The sequence below is a fragment of the Alnus glutinosa genome, chromosome 11 (assembly GCF_958979055.1).
Source record: "Alnus glutinosa chromosome 11, dhAlnGlut1.1, whole genome shotgun sequence".
Classification (NCBI taxonomy): Eukaryota; Viridiplantae; Streptophyta; class Magnoliopsida; order Fagales; family Betulaceae; genus Alnus; species Alnus glutinosa.
The window spans coordinates 1,311,104-1,330,974 of NC_084896.1; the positions used below are offsets into that span (position 1 = coordinate 1,311,104).

At 40.0% G+C, this 19,871-nt stretch overlaps 1 protein-coding gene across 1 annotated transcript in view; it reads left to right on the forward strand.

Annotated features, from left to right (window-relative positions):
• The first annotated feature begins 1,713 nt into the window (after positions 1 to 1,713).
• The window catches only part of LOC133882818 (phosphatidylinositol 4-kinase alpha 1), a 30,561-nt gene continuing 12,403 nt past the window's right edge, over positions 1,714 to 19,871 (forward strand). The window contains exons 1-13 of the mRNA XM_062322043.1: positions 1,714 to 2,957; positions 3,130 to 3,471; positions 3,591 to 3,752; positions 4,180 to 4,350; positions 4,541 to 4,699; positions 4,797 to 4,924; positions 5,116 to 5,422; positions 14,109 to 14,277; positions 14,457 to 14,674; positions 15,119 to 15,277; positions 15,389 to 15,571; positions 16,184 to 16,714; positions 16,811 to 17,170. Of these exons, the coding sequence (XP_062178027.1) occupies positions 1,956 to 2,957; positions 3,130 to 3,471; positions 3,591 to 3,752; positions 4,180 to 4,350; positions 4,541 to 4,699; positions 4,797 to 4,924; positions 5,116 to 5,422; positions 14,109 to 14,277; positions 14,457 to 14,674; positions 15,119 to 15,277; positions 15,389 to 15,571; positions 16,184 to 16,714; positions 16,811 to 17,170 (3,891 nt within the window). The 5' untranslated portion in view covers positions 1,714 to 1,955. The remainder of the gene's footprint in view (positions 2,958 to 3,129; positions 3,472 to 3,590; positions 3,753 to 4,179; positions 4,351 to 4,540; positions 4,700 to 4,796; positions 4,925 to 5,115; positions 5,423 to 14,108; positions 14,278 to 14,456; positions 14,675 to 15,118; positions 15,278 to 15,388; positions 15,572 to 16,183; positions 16,715 to 16,810; positions 17,171 to 19,871) is intronic.

Sequence of the window (19,871 nt, forward strand, 5' to 3'; positions counted from 1 at the left end):
CATTTTTCTCCCAAATCAATTCTTCGATCCTTTTGCAGACTACCTTCTGATTCCTTGCTACCCTCCGAACCGAATCCCTTTGATCTTTCAACTTCTCAATATTCTCCCAAATCTCCCTTCTCTTTATTTTCACATGGAGAAGGGAAACACCTTCTTTACCCATACAAAACGTGCAACACCTCAACTGCCACTTCTTCCCCTGCACCCAACACACAAAATAGCCAAACCCACCTCCATAAACACTATACCCAACAGATGTAATTGAAACAAAGTCGCAACCATGGCCCTTCTCTTCCGCTTAAATTTTTTTTTTTTTTTTCTTTTCTTGCTCGATCACATATCCGTACTCCGCAGCTACAAAATCTTCACAGATCTATACTTTTATCTCATATACTGATTTAAACATCGGAGTGAGATCCTTAAAAACTCTCTTAAATAACATAAAAAAACGTGTCGTTCACATGATACCGAAAAGCTGTTACAACAAAAATCATCACATCTCAACTATAAATTGAAGTTTTTAATAATTTTCCTTTCAAATTTGAATGAAAAGAAATATATAAAACTTGACAAAAATAATACATATATGAAATAGGTGATGCAAGTCTGTGAATTTCCAAAAAACGTAAGCCAATGGTTTTCATTGCAAACGAGTCAAAAATAATTTTTCTGGAAAAAATTAAATTAAACAAAAATACAAATCAAAGAAATTAGGGACTGATCTTTTACAAACCTTACCTTTTATATTATCACATATAAACTTTCGTGAGAGCCATCAGCCATGGCCCCATAATAATAATGAAAGGATTTCTTCTTTTCGAAGAAGCTAAGACGTATCCAACTCCCCAGCTAGAGGTGCCCCTTTTCGGCAATAGAAGCTGTCAAGTACACTGAAATACCAAAGCCACTTTACCACTTCTTCCATCTTCTCATGCAGTTTTAGTTCCAGAATCTGGTGGACTTGCATGCAAAGTTGTGATATTTTGAATCCCCTATTAGTTGCCAGTTGGGATGATCTGGTTACCGGAGGCTGTAAAGTTTGGAAGGATAAGTCCATGGTAGGGACTATCTGTCTGCTAGTTCTCGGCTCTACGGGTAATGGTGTTTGGAGGGAGAAAAATGCGATAAAGTTTGGGAGCCAGCCTAAAATTGAAGAGCAAATTCTGAAGATTATTTTTTGGGAAATTCGGTATCGGAGTTTGTTTTTTCAGGGAAATGAAGTCATATTATTGATGCATCATTATTCTAATTAATAAAATGTAGACTGACACATATAATTTGCATGGAGAGTACAATAAAAACTATAGTGGTTCATTTATTTTGCTACGTTGATATAATAATTAATACCATTTAATGACTTGTCTTAGAGGCAACCACAATTTCGGCTGCTGCCCCCACATAAACTAATTAATTTTTTTTGGCTGATCATTAATTTCAATTGAAATAGAGTACACTGTAGAGTCGAGATAAAACTCATATCCAATATTACAATAAATTATTAATTACATTAAAAATGTAAGCCGATAAAAATATTAATAAATTGTTTTGAGGTTCGGATCTCCTCAGAGGGCCGGGCCAACTCTCCGAGTCAAATCGATTCTACGTACAGTAGCGTTAGTTACACTAGACAAGCCGTACGACGACGGATAAATAGAGGGAGTAGACAAGACAGAGACAGGTAGAAACAGTAAAAAGAGAAACGGATCCAAAGAGGCGCGAGAGAGAGAGAGAGAGAGAGAGAGAGGTACCCCCCGCACAAAATCCAAAAAGAGAATCTCTAACATCCAAATTTACAGGAAAAAAATGCAAATGTCAAAGACTGGAACCCCAACAGCGACGTTACCAGAATGAAGAAAGCCAATGTGCGAAAACCCTAAGATCTTCTTCTCCTCCTCTTGGTTTTAGAGTCTTGGATTCGAATTTTGGTTTTAGAGTCTTGGATTCGAATCGCCGAAATGGAGGCTCTGACGGAGCTATGCGACCTGGTGGCGCGGAACCCGACCCAATTTCCTGAGAAGCTCGCGTGGATGTGCAACCGGTGCCCCCAACCCGACTCGCTATCGTCCGGATCTCCTCGGGTCTCGCGTTCTCAGCTCAATGCCGTTCTCGCCGTGGCCCGATTCCTCTCCAAATGCTCCGATTCCTCCGATACGCGACCCAAATCCGTCGTTCTCGAGTTCCTCCACTCCGTTCCCTCATCCTTCACCCAGTCTTTCTGGCCGCAATCCTTCACCACCGAGTCGATCGCCTCCTTCTTCGCCGATTTCCTGAGCTACGTCGCTGAGGCCGCCGAATTGTCCTCCGATTTCGCCGCCGATATCGCGGCGTTCTCCGGCGACGTCGTTTTATTTGCGATTGCTCAGAATTCCGCGATTTCTAGGGTATTCTTGACGGCCTTGTCGCAGAATTTCTTGCCGATTTTGCCCTCTGACGCCGATAGATTCGTCACGTGCCTCCTCGATCAGCTCTCGATCCCGGTCCTCGTCCCCGGCACGCCGAGAGAGCAGGTTCCGGCCGCAAATTCCGAGACCTCGTCGGCGCAGAGCTCGCCGTTGAGCGTGAACCATTACCAGCAGAACGAGAGCGAAGCGAGTCCCGGAAATGAGTTGAGCCACGTGTCGGGTTCGACGTCGAGTTCGAGGGTTGGGGACGAGGTGACCAGTGCGACGTCGTCAAGGGGGTCGATTGTGATGAATGGGGGCAGCATTTTGTGGAAGAGTGGGAGTGGGGTTGATCAGTTGGGTGTGAATTTGGGGCTCAACGATGGAGGTGGAACTATGTATAGGCAACAGGTCACTTCGTTCGAGGAAGAGTCCGTGGAGAGCTTGGAGAAGCAGGAAATTGCGTTCAAATTGATTGCCCACATTTTGGACAAGGTTCAAATTGATTCCAGGCTTTTGGAGCAGGTGAGGTTGATCGTCAAGAAGCAGCTCCAATCTTTGTCCGTTTTTCTAAAGGTAAGGACGTTTTGGGTGTTACCATTTTTGCAACATTTGAAATTTGCAATCTTTCTTATATGTAGGTCTGTAGGTAGCTAGTGTGTAGTTCATGGGATATTTGGGGATTCTACTTGTTAACGACGAAGGGAGAATAAGATAGAGATGGTTGAATTGTTGGTTGTATGGGCAGATTAGGAAGCGGGATTGGAACGAACAAGGGGCGCTTTTGAAGGCCAGAATCAATATGAAATTGTTGGTTTATCTGGCTGCTGCCAAGTTGAAAATTAAGAGCATTGGGGCCCTTGACTCTGATGGAAAATCCACCAAGAGGTTGGTGCACGAGGCAGTTGCATTGTTGATTGATGCTGCTGAAGCTTGTTTGCTCTCGGTTTGGCGCAAGCTGAGAGCTTGTGAAGAACTCTTTGGTTCCTTGCTCGCAGGAGTTGCACAAGTTGCTGTGGCTCGAGGAGGTCAGCTGCTGCGCGTATTGCTCATCCGCCTTAAACCCATTGTGCTGGCTGTTTGTGCACAGGTACATAATTTGGATGTGTTTTGATTTTGCATCACAATTCACATGCAATGTGGTAATCTTTTTCTTTTTTTTTTTTTTTTTTGGTGGTATTGTATTTTTGTACAATGTAATTGTAACAGGCTGATACTTGGGGCAGTAGCCAGGGAGCTATGTTTGAGAGTGTCATGAAGACTAGTTGTCAAATAATTGAATCTTGCTGGACCAAGGAGCGGTCTTCTGTGGATACTTATATCATGGGATTGGCTACAAGTATACGTGAACGAAATGATTACGAGGAACAGGTTGGTCTTATATCTAATGACAGTGGCATACCAGTCATATGCATAGAAATATACATCTCTAATTGTGTGATTGTGTCTGCATGCTGATTATGCTTTTATTCATATGTTCGAATGTATATTAAACTTGTGGAAAATTATGTTATTGCCTTTTGGGCTCATTTTGACTTTTACCAGTGATTGTTTGAACCTTTACCTCTCATGTGGTTACTGTTGGTGAAGCACAGATATCCCTATTATATTGGTTTGAGACTGTAATTATATTAGCAGTGTCCATACCTTTGTATTTTCCAATCGGGTGAAAACCTGTTTGATCAACAAGATGTATTGTGTCCTAACTAATCAATATCTTTGAGATTTTCGTGCTTATTTAATTTTATTGTTAATACTTAATTTCATTTTATGCATTTTTAATCTTTACCAATTACAGGCTGATAAAGAGAAACAGGCAGTTCCTGTTGTGCAACTTAATGTTATACGCTTGCTAGCTGATGTGAATGTGGCTGTCAAAAAGTCGGAAGTAGTGGACATGATATTACCTCTTTTCATTGAAAGCTTAGAAGAGGGTGATGCTTCAACTCCTAGTTTATTGCGACTCCGAGTATGGAATCTTTGTCTTAAGAGCATGTATCTGCTGATGTGGATTTTACATACATACATACATATATATATATATATATATATATTTTATCTATTTATTTAGTGTAATATTGGTCAATATAACAGAATCAAATAGGTGTTGCTCCTTCAGTCGCATGGTTTCTCAACTTTTCTCACTAAATTTACTGCAGCTTCTTGATGCTGTATCTCGCATTGCAAGTCTAGGGTTTGAGAAGTCTTATCGTGAGACAGTAGTTCTGATGACAAGAAGTTACTTAGGTAAACTTTCAAGTATAGGATCTGCTGAAAGCAAAACAGTGGCACCTGAAGCCAATACAGAACGTGTTGAGGTACTCATTGTCTAATAAAGCGCACTGTGCTCGATAATGTTGTTGCTTGACTATATATTTTCTCAAATGGACGCTCACTGGTTCAATCACATTACAGACTCTTCCTGCAGGTTTTCTTCTGATTGCTAGTGGTCTTACGAGTGCGAAATTGCGTTCAGACTATCGTCATCGTTTGCTATCTTTGTGCTCAGATGTAGGCCTGGCTGCTGAGTCCAAAAGTGGAAGGTATAACTCTGTACTTACATTCATGCTGATTGCATCTCATGATGGTGTGTCTTGTGATTTCTCATTTTGATTTATGACATCTTGTGCGTGTCTTCTGGAGGCATTAGTTATATATTACTGGTTTTTCAACTACCCGATTTTTGTTATTGCTCTGCACATTAGAGACTTCATAGCTGATACTACTGTTTCAGGAGTGGAGCAGATTTTCTGGGGCCTCTGCTTCCTGCTATCGCTGAAATATGTTCTGATTTTGATCCTACTGTAGATGTGGAACCTTCACTTTTGAAGTTATTTCGCAACCTATGGTTCTATGTTGCTCTTTTTGGCTTAGCACCTCCCATACAGAAGATTCAACTACCAACAAAGTCAGTATCCAGTACACTGAACAGCGTGGGAAGCATAGGTGCTATTGCTCTTCAAGCTGTGGGTGGACCATACATGTGGAATACACTCTGGTCTTCTGCTGTTCTGCGTATTGCTCAAGGGACTCCTCCACTAGTAAGTTGACTGTGAAGAGTTTTCCGTGTGATGCTTGTTTGTTCTCCATTCTAGTAATTAGCATCCATCGTTTGCTTGCTTTCATACTGTGGGAGTTGTTTTTATCTCATTGAATGTTTTGTTGCATATAGGAATTGCTTTGTAAAGTTTCTGTTTTGGAGTATTTATTTCAAATTCTATTAGATGCTTAATCTTATTAGATTATCCTCCTTCATATATTCATGTGTCACTGTTTTGTTGCTTATTGGAATCACTTTGTTATGTTTCTGTCCTGGAGTAATTGTGTCTTGTCTTGGATACTCAGTTTCATTCACTTGTACATATGAAAACTTGAAATTTTCTGAGTGCATGTGAAGCATTGCATTTATGTTGCCTTGCATTGGTAGGCTGACTCTTGCTTACATAAGGGGTGGGCATCAATGCTCCAGTAATTAGGTGATGCTCCCCTGATCACCTTCATGTTTTACGTGCCTGTTGAGTGTAGCCACTTCATTTAATGGTTGTCAAAGATTAGGATTGAATAGTGCTTGCTGATTCCTGCCCTTTAAGGCCAACATTCAGTAATGGGCTTTTAAACCTTTATTGTTGATTCAATGTTTAGAGACAATTATATAAACTGATAGCTAAGTTCTGCCTCTAGTTTGTTTTAATTGTAATATTATTTGAGTATTGGATGGGAAATTAAATATATTTTAAGAAAAAGGGAAAATTTAAAGCAAGTTAAGGACCCCTTATACACTAATAGCGAGCAACGAGGCATAAAGCAATTCATCCAAAAAAGAGAGGCATAAAGCAGAGAGACGAACCGTGTGAATTAAATCCACAATGTCAAAGCTCAATCCAACGTGCGCAATTTGAACTCTTCTTAGAAACAGACATATATGACTAGTTAAATATTCCAGAATGATTGCCCTCTCTTTGTGAGAGATTTTCCCCTTCATTTTCGAGGGTTAGAGAGCATGATTGCCATCTCTGAATCCCCTTGAGTATACGAAGATATCTTCATTTCATACTAGTATTAATTCTCTATGTCGTGAATGTTAAGCACCCCAGCTCTCCTGTGGAGCAAAGGGCCTGCTTCCCTGAAATACTAGAATTATGAAGAGCTTAATCTTGGTGTAGACTCCCTAACCTGCTAGTTATAAGAGGATGAATGTGATGCTGTTATTGTGTTCCCAAGATAAGCTCCCACTTGCCTCGTGCCAAGTTGGCTTAGATTCTAAAAGAAGTTTCTATTAACAACTGGCTTAAGTTTTGTTTCGAGGGCTATCTAGATAGGCCTGCAACACCTACATGGATTGGATTTAGGCCATTGGTCTCTCCAATTTCAGGGTGTTACTCCTCTTCAGTTATATGTCTCTTGCAAGTTTTACCGCCACTAAAATTCAGCAGAAGAGGAAAAATAATTAGGACACACACTTTGATGGATCTTCTTAGAACATCGACTGCACGAAATGATCTGCCTGATTGGATGAGATCCAAGCTTTAAAACATTAGATATAGCTACTATTTTGTCAATTTTGTCTTAATAATACGCAAATCAAAGGCTAAACTCATCTAGTTAGTATAATTATTTGTTTTGCTTGGTTAGCGACCCCAAGGAAGATCTTAACCATGGACAATCTCAGGAAACGACATGTTATTGTGGTCAATAGGTATTGTATGTGCAAGAGGAATGGAGAGTCTGTGGATCATCTTCTCCATTCTGAGGTTGCTTGTGCCTTATGGAATGCTTTTTTTAGTCACTTTGGGCTTTCTTGGGTTATGCCTAGACAAGTGGTTGACTGGTGGCAGTACTCAGAGTGTTGTTGTGTGAAAGATGGTGCCTTCTTGCCTCTTGTGATGACAATGGAGGGAAAAAAATGACAGAAGTTTCGAAAATGGCAAGGCAAAATATTGATCCGTAAAAGAACCAACATGACTCTTCCATTAATTTCTGTCCTTGAAGAAATTTGAAATTCGAATGGCCTCTCCTCTCCCTCTCTTTGCAAGTGGCGGCGCGTCACTTTAGCTCTCAGCCTCAGCTCACCTTTTATTTCTTCCCCCTATCCTTTCTTTACATAGGAGTGTCTAGAAAGTGAGGGTCTGCAACCAAAAGAGATTCTCCTGGGAAGCTTACGCCTCTCTGGCTTTTTCAGCCATGTGAGGCGTGGCGCCGGTGGCTTAGCGGGGCTATTGCGAACCCATTTGGGGGCTGCTGTGTGCAGTAGGGTATGGAGAACTGATTCTTTGTAGAGGCTAAGTCCTTCATCTTCTCGGTGGTGGACGGGTCGTTTGAGTTGAGGCTATAGGAGAGGAGGAAAGGATTCTCAGGGCGGGTTCGGGGCATTTGTCAATGGTGGAAGAGGTGCTGCAAGATCCAGGCTCCGAGGATTTTGTTAAATCATTCAGGGAGGGTTCGAAGGTGACCATCGTTCGGAGAGGTGGGAATAGCTCCGATTGGTTCTTGGAGGTGGTGGTTTACGATGTGGGTGGCCGGAGAGGGATGATTGTGGTTCCTTAAGGCCGTGACGGGCGGGTTTGGGGACGAGTTTCTTGGGAGCTGAGCAAAGTATTGGATTTTTTTGGAAACTCGGTGGTGTCGTTTTCTTCCAGTGGCGTCTCGGTGGGGAAGAGATTGGGCAAGGTCGTGGGTGTTCCGTTGTTCACAGACGTGGTGCGCTTGTCAGTTGTTGGAGGACCTTTGGTTAAGACGGAGACGATAGTTTGGTGCGAGGCAGATAAGATTTCTTTGTTGGATCGGGAGCAGGAACCCCTCCGGCAGGCGGTGGACTGTTTCGCTTTGTAGAGGTCCTCCTCCGGTCCTCTGGGTTTTGACCCGGTAGTCGACTCTTACGGTTTGGAGAGTTCTTCCGGTCCTCTGGGTAAGGACCTTTTGGCTTGTTCCACGAGACAGGTTGATGACGTTGATGGTGAGATTGTAGGTGACGTTACTGTGAAGGAGTTGGGGGTCTTTTGGAGGCTTCTCGATCTATTTGAAGGGTGGCTTTGTTGGGCCTGTGCGCATAAATCTCAATTGGGCTAGATTCCTTCTATTGGGCTGAAGCGGAGAATGGGCAAGGCAATGTGTTACTTGGGTTTGGGTCGGAAATGTTTCAGTGTTGGGTCCAATAGAGTGTGTTGTAGGCTTTTTTTTTTCCTTTCCAAAAATACCTGTAAGTTAGGTCTTAGAAGTGTGGGTTTCATTAAGAAGGCCGAAAAGGGTGGGTTAGTTTCAGTCCATGATCCCAATGTGGTTTTGGATGCCCCGGCACCGGAAGCTTCGTCAGTTTCTCCCTAGAGCTCATAGAGCGTTCTTCTCCCTATCCTTCGGCGTTTTCTACCTCGGAGATTGTGCCATTGACAACCGTTATTTCTGTTTTCGAGGGTCTTGGTGTCCGTTCAAAGGCGGCTACGCTAGGTGATCGTTCGGTTGCTCCCGCCTTGTTGAGGTCAGCTTTGGTTGGGGTTCCTCCATTGCCACCTTCGTCTGAGGTCTACTCTGATTTGCAGGATATGGGTGCTGATCAATATGTCTTGCCGGAAATGGCTCCCTCTTCAGCTCTAGTTGGGTTTGGTCCAACTCTCGGCGACTGCTCTTTAGGTGTGGACGCTCTAGGTGAAAGGCTGCATTCTTCTCTCCTTGTGATGTTGGAGTCAGGTACGCCTATTTACTCGTCGGAGGAACAACATTGGCAAATTGGATAAGCATTTACTTGCAGAGACCCTTGAGACCTTCAGTATTTCCAAGGATCCTTCCGGACCGTTATGTGGGGTTGCTTCTAAGCCCTTGTCTGCTCTAGCCAAGGATAGGATGGTGTCTAAGCTTGTTCAAGACGAGGGTTGTTAGCCTCTTCTTTGGCGCGGCTTCCTTCTCCCTATCGGCGCAGCTCCTCCGTTAGAAGTGGATGACGTTCCTCTCTCTTCGGTTCAGTTTGTGCTTGGGAGCCCGCCTTTGTTGTCTATCTTAGAAGAGGGTGAGCCTTCGCGGGGAGGTGATCTTGAAGAATTTGATGGTCCTCCCAGGGAAGCGATTGATCTTAACTTCTGTATACAAACTTTGGGGATCTCCCATGAGGGGAATGTGAAGGCTTTTGTAGACTTCATGGCTCTTATTGATGAGGAGCATCGTTGAGAGGCTCCAATTTCTTCTTCTAAGTTTAAAGGGAGTCGTGAAGTGAAGAACCTTGAGTGCTCGATCAATTATGGTGCCAGAGGTTTTGGTTATAGCCGGGGCAAGGCAATACAGCCTAATGTGATGTATTAGTCTTTGGGTTTGTGGGCTGGTTTTGTAGGGGTTTCTAGGTTTCCTCTTGTTTTTGAGTTTTTCAGGTTTTTTTGTTTTGTTTTGTTTTGTTTTTGTTTTGTTTTGTTTTGTTTTTTTTTCTCTTTCCCCTCTCTTTCTTGTATTGGTGTCCTTTTTGTATACTTCCTATATGCTTAGGGGCGCCTTTACGCTTTAATAAAATTCTCTACTTATAAAAAAAAAAAAAAAAAAGTTTCTAAAATCGCAAGAGGACATTGGGGGAGCGTAAGTCCTTTTTCTTTATACTCTTTATATTTGGATAGCTGCATTTGTATCTCTTTTGGTTCTTAGTTTTCATGATTTCTTTGTTCTTTTTTCTTCTTCTAGCTAGATGTTTCTCTTGTATACTTTATGTGTACCTGAGTTGCGTTTTTCATTTTTAATGATAATTCGATCACTTATATATATATATTTACCTATCAAAAAAACTTATATATATATATATATATATATATATATATATATATATATATATATATATATATATATATATATATATATATGAATATAAAATTTAGGGTTAAATATATTTTTGGTCCTTGAGTTTTGAAAACTTTATTTTTTAGTACTTTTGTTTCAATTTGCATCATAGATGGTTCAACCCTTGAGGGTTGACACGTGTTTTAGTATATAAAAAAAAATCTTTAAAAATTAATTAAAAAATTAAAAAAAATATTAAAAACTTAAAAATATTTGAAAGAAAAGGAAGTTTGAATAGGGGTGGTTGAGCCACCCCTTGGCCACCATGGGGTGGCTGGCCACCCCCATTTTGGCCAAGGGAGCTACCCTCTTGACCGGTCTGGGGTGGCTCAGCCACCTCCTTGGCCAAAATGTTGCTATGTATTTGTAGTGTTTCATTCCTGGAAAATCTTTGGATAAAAGGATACTTTGAAAACTGTTTCACAAATGAAATCTAGGAGGAGGTTGCACTTAAAGTTGAAAACAAGAAGCACCGCTGACGCAACAGTAAGAACTTTAATCTAGTGTAGATTTGATCGGATCCAGCAAAAAGATGCTACCTTTCAAACAGATTGACACAAACAAAGGGTACTAGAAGATTTTTAGAAAGAACAATAGAAGATCGTAGCGATGATAAAGATAAGATTGAAGTTGGAACAACAAAAGATCAATTCTTAGGCTTAGAGAGTCAAGAAATATTCAGATCTGTAATTTTACAATTAGATAATAAAAAGCTCTAATGCTTGGTGGAGAGTTGCAGTGGACTCCAAGTTTGGCAGTTTGTGGGGTGGGTGGTGCTCCCGTGAGCCTCTAGGTGCTTTTGGAGTGGGGTTGTGGAAGAACATTAGGAAAGGGTGGGAGACTTTCTTTGGTTTTGCTAGATTTGAGGTGGGGGATGGGGTTATGACAAGATTTTGACACGATCTGTGGTGCGGGGATACGGTTTTGAATGAAGTTTTTCCTGATATCTTTGGTATTACTTGAGTGAAGGATGCCTTAGTTGCGGATAATATGGAGGGTTTGAGCGGTTCTACTAAGTGGAATGTGAGCTTTGTATATTTTCAGTGTACTTAGAGGCGCCTTACGCTTTTAATAAAACTAAATTTACTTATCAAAAAAAGATAATAAAAAGTTGCTTACACTGACTCAAACCTTTATAAGCCCTAAAATCTCAATTCTTGGTCACGTGTAAATAAACCGTAACCATCGAAACTCATTAAAAAGGTTACATGCTAGTCACTAATACTAAATACAATAATAATCAAGATATAAAAAAATAAGAGGGTTATATGGCAATCTTTAGAGTGCAGTAGTGTGGAAGAGGTGTTGTCTTGTCTTTTGTGGTGTCTTTGGAGGGAAAGAAATGATAGAAGTTTTGAAGATCGCAAGAGACTGTGGTGAAATTAAAGTATTTCTTCTTGAATACTTTTTACCTTTGGGCAACTGCTTCAAACTTTCCTAATGTGCTTGATTTTTCATTATTTTCTTTATCTTTTTTCCCTTTCTGGCTAGATGCTTCTCTTGTATACTTCTTGACTTCTTGTATACTTGGGTCCCTTTGCACTTTTAATGAAATTTCGATTATTTATATAAAAAAAATGGAGGTTCTGAAATCTTGTTGCACATTAGGGCTTTCATCAATCATTAACGCTGCTATCCAACCAACATGTGTATGCAAACCTTCCGCAATAAAAGAACATTCTTTAACACTTGCATTGGACACTTGGTGTACATGATTCTCTTGACTTGTTTCTTAATATGTTGTAATAGACATCTTAGATTGTAATAGACACTTGGTGTGGAATCTTTCTAAGAGGATGAGCTTTGAAGTGAAGACTTTCTATAGAGCCTTAGCTTGTTAAGAGGCGGTCTCTTTTTTCTTGGAAGGGTATTTGGCGTGTTAAGGCTCTGAAGAGTGTGGCATTTTTTGTGTGGACAGCGGCTTTAGAAAAGATTTTGATACATGACAACTTGCGTAGGCGTCATATAGTGGTGGTAGAAGAATGGTGTTGTATGTGTAAGAAGAATGGGGAATCCATTGATCACCTCCTACTTCATTGTGACGTGGCACGGATTGTTTGGAGTTATTTCTATAATTTGTTCGGGGTGGAGTGGGTCATGCCAAGAAGAGTGTTGGATTTGTTGAGTGGTTGGGGCACCTTGTTGGGTCGTAGTCATGTTACGTGACTTTGGAAGCAGGTTCCCTTTTATGTTATGTGAGGTCTTTGGCGTGAGAGGAATACAAGACTTCTTGAATATGTGGAATTTCCGGTTGTGGACTTGTGTCGAAATGTGCTTAATAAGTTATATGTTTGGGTCTCGGCGCATAGCCCGAGTCGTAGTATGTTTGCTGAGTTTTTACATTCATATTCTTTTGTTTCCTCTGATTAAAGGCACTTTTGTATACTTCCTGTGTATTTGGATTGCGCCCCCTGCGCTTTTTATTGAATTTTTTTACTTATCAATAGAAAGAATCCCAATCCACAAAATAAACTCCATTTTTTTTTCATCCTCCATTTTGCCTCATGCGGCATATTCAATGGTTCTAATATAGTACAAGGAGTTTTCTTCCTTGAGTCTACCTTCTTGGTATGTCCAAGGGTTCGAGGTCGTCTTCTGGATCTCCATATGGGCTTCAGAAGGTTCCCATCGAAGAAATTGTACAGCCTGTGACAGAGCTTCAATCTAACGACTCATCTCAGTCATTTCTATCTTTTGGCCTTGATTTCCTCTACCGCCAGGGCTTCCCCTGCGAGCATCATAGCTTAAAGTTGCAACCTTAAACTCAAATCTTAATTCTTTTGTGCAAATGTAGGTTCTTTCACCCAAATGTGAATATTTTTTGCTAATGCCACTTGATACATACAAAGGGATTAAACAGATTTCCCTGTAATAAAACAAAAGACTAAAGCAAAGATAGAAATAATATTAAAGTTGGAAAAACAGCCGATTAATTTGTAGGCTCAAAGAGTCCCAAAAAAATTCACATCTGAAATTTTATAAAATAGACAAGAAAATACTGCTTACAATTACTCAAGGAAGGCTATTTTGTAATAGCCTTTGGTAACCCTAAAATTTCAGTTCATCACACGTAACAAATAAAACCTAGCCATCTAAGTTGTCAAAAAGCCACATGGTAGTCACATGACCTTTTAAGATTGATTTACTCGTTAAAAAAAAAAACAGGATACTAAAATGTAACAATAAACATGACATAAAATAAAAGACTAGGCTTATTCGATCTAGTGGGCTGGACAAATTGGTCTAATGGGACCTTGTTGCTTTGGGCCCAGGTACTCCGCGTTAGCTTCCCTGAATAGATACTTTAGTAATGTACTTTGTATGTCCCTATCGTTTTTGTTGTCTTGCTCGTGAACTGAAAGCTCGATGGATGAAGGCAGAATCACTTACCTGAGTAGATATATGAGTATCACCCTATGGTCTTGTAAGCGGACATATTGAAAATGTGATTTTCTTCCTGTATGTAATTAGTTATGCCATTTGTGTTTGCAAGTTAGGCATGTTGTGAGTGTGAACTTGTTAATCTTTTAATGATTTACTTTATTTTTGTGTTTTCTTCTAGTATTTGGAAGCCCATGAGGCAATGCTATTAAGATACCCGAATCTCACCTCCTTGTTTATCACATGAATTGGAATTAGTAATCTGAGTGAATGTTTGAGGGTTTTCTGAAGTTGAAAAATGAAACTATAATTTCTTATGCATAGGGTATGCATATCATCACTAGGTGATGTTTTGTGTAGGGAGGGCCAATTGTCTAGGTGTTGGCTGGTTACTCAGCTTCAGTGTTTTGAAGATTCTGCTTACCTTGAATATACCAATTTCTTTTTGGACTGGCCCTTTAAAGTTAGGGTGTATATGTATTATCTATCTTAAAAAATGCCTATATTTGTCATTTTATGTGAGGATTTGTTTCTTTCTAGGTTGTTAGCTCCGTGAAATGGCTCGAAGATGAGTTAGAACTCAATGCTCTTCACAACCCGGACAGTCGTCGAGGGAGTGGCAATGAGAAAGCTGCTGTAACCCAGAGAGCTGCTCTTTCTGTTGCTCTAGGAGGGCGAGTTGATGTTGCAGCAATGAGCACAATTTCAGGTTAGATAAATTATTCACTATTTTATTTTGAATGAAGTGAGATTCTCTCTTTCATCTACTGTTTGCAAACACTTAAATGCAATTGATATTGAGGAAATAGGCTTTTTTGGATATCGTTTGGTGAATTCACTATATACCCATTTGATGTCTGAAACATAGCTTTTCTATTCATTTTACAGGTGTAAAAGCTACCTATCTTCTTGCAGTAGCTTTTCTGGAAATTATACGCTTCAGCAGCAATGGTGGCATCCTTAATGGTGGCACTGTTGTGACTACTTCTAGAAGTGCCTTCAGTTGTGTCTTTGAATACCTAAAAACTCAAAATCTCATGCCAGCTGTCTTCCAGTGTTTAACAGCAATTGTCCACAGGGCATTTGAAACAGCAGTATCGTGGCTGGTATGTTTTTGTTTTCTATAAAGTTTTTGAAGCAAATTCCTTTACATGTAGAACACAAAATGCCTTTGCAATGCGCCTTGGGCTTGCACTTCTTTTGCAGTCTATTGAAGTAAATATTTGCCTTTAATATTGTTAGGGACATTCTTTTGTGGTTCTTCAACTTCCCTTCTCTAATAAAAATGGTCCAATGGCTCTAACAATGGATGATTTTTAGGGAGTAAAGTATTTTTTGTTTTCCTGTTTTAGCAAAGTTGTGCTATCTTAGATGATGATATAAATTAGTTGAAGTGAAATATATATATTTTCTATTTTTTTATTTTTTATAAAAAAAAAACTATTTGCTGCTCTCTCTCTCTCTCTCTATATATATATATATATATGCATGTGTGTGTGTGTGTACATAAATGCTATGTGAACATCACTTGTCCTTTGATCTTGGTTCAGGTGGATCGAATATCTGATACAGGTGATGCAGCTGATGTCAGAGACTCAACTCTTTATGCCCATACATGTTTTCTCATCAAAAGTATGTGCCGGAGGGAGGAACACATACGGGACATTGCTGTGAACCTGCTGACTCAGTTGAGAGATAGGTTTCCGCAGGTAATGTCTTATTGGTAATGCTATTATCATTTATACCTATGCTTTGTTTTTATTTTTATTTTTAATTTTGTGTAATACATTTTTGAAACTAATGGAACCACGTGAATGCAGGTTTTGTGGAATTCATCTTGTCTAGATTCACTGCTGTTCTCAATTCACAATGAGTCACCTTCTGCTGTTGTCAATGATCCTGCTTGGATGGTGGCAGTTCGTTCTTTGTACCAAAAGATTGTTCGAGAATGGATTGCCAAATCACTTTCATATGCTCCTTGCACTAGCCAGGGTCTTCTACAGGTTCGCAAGTATCCCTTTTTGTTGTTCTCGTGGTCGTGATTATGAACACTGAACAGTTTGGTATTTTGAAATTTACCCAATAGAGTTTTCTTTCTTTGGTTGTTTTTTTTTTTCATTTACAAGTTCAGATAATCTCATTTTCTTTCCAGCATTTTTTTTTTTGGTTGGTCCTATCTACTGCTCTTTCTTTTCCTCCCCCCCCCAACACAATAAAAAAAGAAAAATGATTTAGGGTCTTTTTAGTTATCCTTTGAATTATGAATGACCCTATCCATATTTTGTGTGTAATTGATACACCAATAAATAACTATAGATGGGACAGTCCGAGTATGGTAACCACCGTGATAAGATTTTAAACACTTTCAAGAAATATGATCAATGTGACGTCATAATTAGAACTCCTATTTTCAAAAACGGATGAATTGGTTCATCTGATTCCATGCAAAAAGATGAATGAAACAATTCATATTTATTAATTGGATCTAAGTAACATCCTGCTATCATTAATGTTACTACCACTACTTTTAGTTTCATTAATGTTATAATAGACATCTTTGTCTGAAATTTTTAGTTTTGTTACATTTGTTCATGGATTTTGTTTGTACAATTCAGGAAAAGCTTTGCAAAGCAAACACATGGCAAAGAGCACAGCATACAACTGATGTGGTTTCTCTTTTATCTGAGACAAGAATTGGAACAGGTAAAAATGATTGCTGGACAGGCATACAAACGGCAAATATTCCGGCAGTCATGGCTGCTGCAGCTGCAGCATCTGGAGCAAACTTAAAATTAACAGAAGCCTTTAACTTGGAGGTGCTCAGTACTGGTATAGTCAGTGCAACAGTGAAATGCAACCATGCAGGAGAGATTGCTGGCATGAGAAGGTTGTACAATAGCATTGGTGGATTTCAATCAGGTGCTTCAACGGGCTTTGGGTTTGGGGTTGGCCTTCAAAGGTTGATATCTGGAGCATTTCCTCAACAGTCACAGGCCGAGGATGATGTTTTCAATGCAATGCTGCTTACTAAGTTTGTGCGTTTACTTCAACAATTTGTTAACATTGCAGAAAAAGGTGGGGAATTGGACAAGTCACAATTTCACGAAACTTGTTCTCAGGCCACTGCATTACTCCTGTCAAATCTGGTAAAATATATTTCCGATTTTCATGTGTATTTTTACAGAATGGAAGAATCTTCTGTGAGACCATGTTCTCTTTATCTCAATTCTTTCTTTTGGCAGGGTACTGAATCAAAATCAAATTTAGAGGGCTTCTCACAACTTCTACGTCTTCTTTGTTGGTGTCCGGCTTACATTTCTACACCTGATGCAATGGAAACTGGTGTTTTCATTTGGACGTGGTTGGTTTCTGCTGCACCTCAATTGGGATCTCTTATACTTGCCGAGCTTGTTGATGCATGGTTATGGACAATTGATACAAAGCGAGGTCTTTTTGCCTCCGAAGCAAGGTGCTCAGGGCCTTCTGCAAAATTAAGGCCACACCTTGTTTCTGGGGAGCCAGAAATGCAGCCTGAAACTGATCCTGTTGAGCAGATAATTTCTCATAGACTATGGCTTGGATTTTTCATTGACCGTTTTGAGGTTAGGAATTACTGAAGCTCTCTCTCTCTTTGTCTCTCTTATACTTCAGTGTTGTGTAGTCATTGTTTCTTTTTTGTGAATGTCCTTCTGTTATCAATCCATATCTATGGTATATCTGATCTTTTGTTTATTCAGCTTTTTTTAAAAAAAATTATTGTCTCACCATTTCAGCGGTCTTCTATGACCTTCGTCATAGTTGAACCAGTCTCTTTATTGTTACATCTCATGTGGTTCATTGATTATCATGATCGCTATGTGACACCTCAGAAAGTCGAGTCCCACATTTGTGGGTGGATTGTGATGGTGTACATGGGTATCAAATCTTACATTGGTTCTTTAATAGGTGAAACTGGACTTTATTAGTGATTTTAGGGAGCTCCAATTGTAATTTTGACTAATTCGTTTGGAATAATAATGCAAATGTAGCTAGTGATTTCTTGGGTCGTAACAAATGGTATCAAAGGTTTCTTAATAGGTGAAACTGAAAGCAGAAGACTTTGTTGACTTGGTGAAACAGTGGTGGAATTCGTACCAATGTCTTGGTACTCCTTGTTTTGTCTTTGCTTATAAGCTTAAACGGCTGAAGCTCGATTTAAAACGCTGGAACAAGGAGGTCTTTCGAAATGTAGATAGAAAAAAAGTCCTTCATGGAGGAGATCCAGTCCATTGATTTGCTAGAAGAGGTAAGGCCTCTTGTAGAAGAGGAGATAGTCAAAAGGGCTTTGATGAAAGCAGATTTGGAGAACGTAGTTCTTATTCAAGAAGTTAGCTGGAGTCAGTAATCAAGGGCAACTTGGTTGAAAGAAGGGGATCATAATATGTTTTTTTTTTCGTCACCTTGCCAACTCTCACTGAAGGAATAACTTTATTTCGAGTCTTTGAATTGATGGTTTTGATACCTCCAATCAAGAGGCGATCAAGGATACAATCATTCAGTATTACAATAGTTTCTTTACGGAAAGATCCCAAATTAGATGGTTCGGAGTTTCCCTTGTTAGATGCTGGTGAAGCAGATTGGTTGTAAAGGTCGTTTCAAGAAGAGGAAGTTCGCCAGGCGTTGCTTAGCATGGATAGCGATAAAGCACCGAGGCCGTATGGCTTCCCTATTGCCTTCCAATCATGTTGGGCGATAGTGATGGATGATCTTATGCGTCCTTTCCATAATTTTCATGAGCATGGTTGGTTCGAAAAGAGCCTTAATGCTACGTTCATTGTCCTTATTCCTAAAAGGATTGGACAGTTGGAAGTAAGAGACTTTCAAACCTATCAGCCTGGTGGGGAGTCTCTTTAAGATTTTGGCTAACATCCTTGCTATTAGAATGGGACAGGTGCTGAGTCATTTCAAATAATCAGAATGCTTTTATATGGGGGAGACAAATTCTAGATTCAGTTCTTATAGTTAACGAGTGTCTGGACAGCAGATTGAAACTTGGAATTTTTTGTGTTGTGCAAGCTGGACTTGGAAAAAGCCTATGAACATGTCAACTTGGAGTTCCTTTCCTATCTTCTAGGGCACCTTGGATTTGGTTCAAAATGGAGGAAATGGATATCCGGCTCTATCTCCACAACCCATTTCACTATTTTGATCAATGATAGCCCACATGGTTTCTTTGCGAGCTCTAGGGGCCTCATGGGGACCTGCTTTTGCCTCTCCTTTTTGGGATTGTCATGGAGGCGCTTAGTAGGATGCTGTCTAAAGCTACGATTGGGGGCTATATATCTAGATTCCGAGGCAACCTCCAAAACGCAGCCCCTTTGGAGATCTCCCATCATTTTGTAGAGGGAACTCTTATTATGTGTGATGCAGATCAATACAATATCCTCAATCTTTGGCACATTCTCGTGTGTTTTGAGGCTATTTTAGGTTTGAAGGTGTGGTGGGTCATGTACCACATCAGAAAGAGTTTGCTGATATTCTGAATTGTCGTGTTTCTTCTTTGCCGTTAAAATATTTTGGGCTTCCCCTTGGCACTTCTTTCAAGTCAAAAGTTATTTTGAATGGGGTAGTTGAGAAAATGGAAAAAAGATTGACTAGTTGGAAAAAGATTGGAGCGTAATCAAAGAGACTTTCTTTGGATGGTTTTGATGGTGAGCCTAAGCTTCATCTAGTGAACTGGAAGTCTATTTGCTCCCTAGTTCCTAGAGGAGGGTTGGGTGTGAAAAACCTCATGCTATTTAACAATGCTTTATTGGGTAAATGGCTTTGGAGATTCACACAAGAAGAGAACTCCTTATTGGATAGATGATTGTTGTGAAGTATGAGATCCATAGAGGGTTTGGTGTTCAGAGGAAACTCGAGCACCATATGGAATGGATCTTTGAGTAATATTAGGAATGGCTAGGGGGATTTCTCCAACTTAGTCTCCTACAGGGTTGGGGATGGATCTCGCCTTTGATTTTTGAAGGATGTTTGGTGTGGAGAAGTGACTCTCAAGTCCTAATTCCCATAACTCTATTCCATAGCTTGGGACAAAGAGGCCTAAGTGTCGGATTACATGGACTCCTTTGGCACTTATGTCCATTGGAATCCGAGTTTCTTCATGGCAGTCTAGGATTGGGAGCTAGAGTCCCTTGTTTCATTCTTCAATCTATTGTACTCATCGAAAACCCATCTGAGAGAGACATAAAATGTTGTGGACCGCAGCATGTAATTATGGGTTTGATGCGAAGAGCTATTACAAATCATTATAGTTTGGAGAGT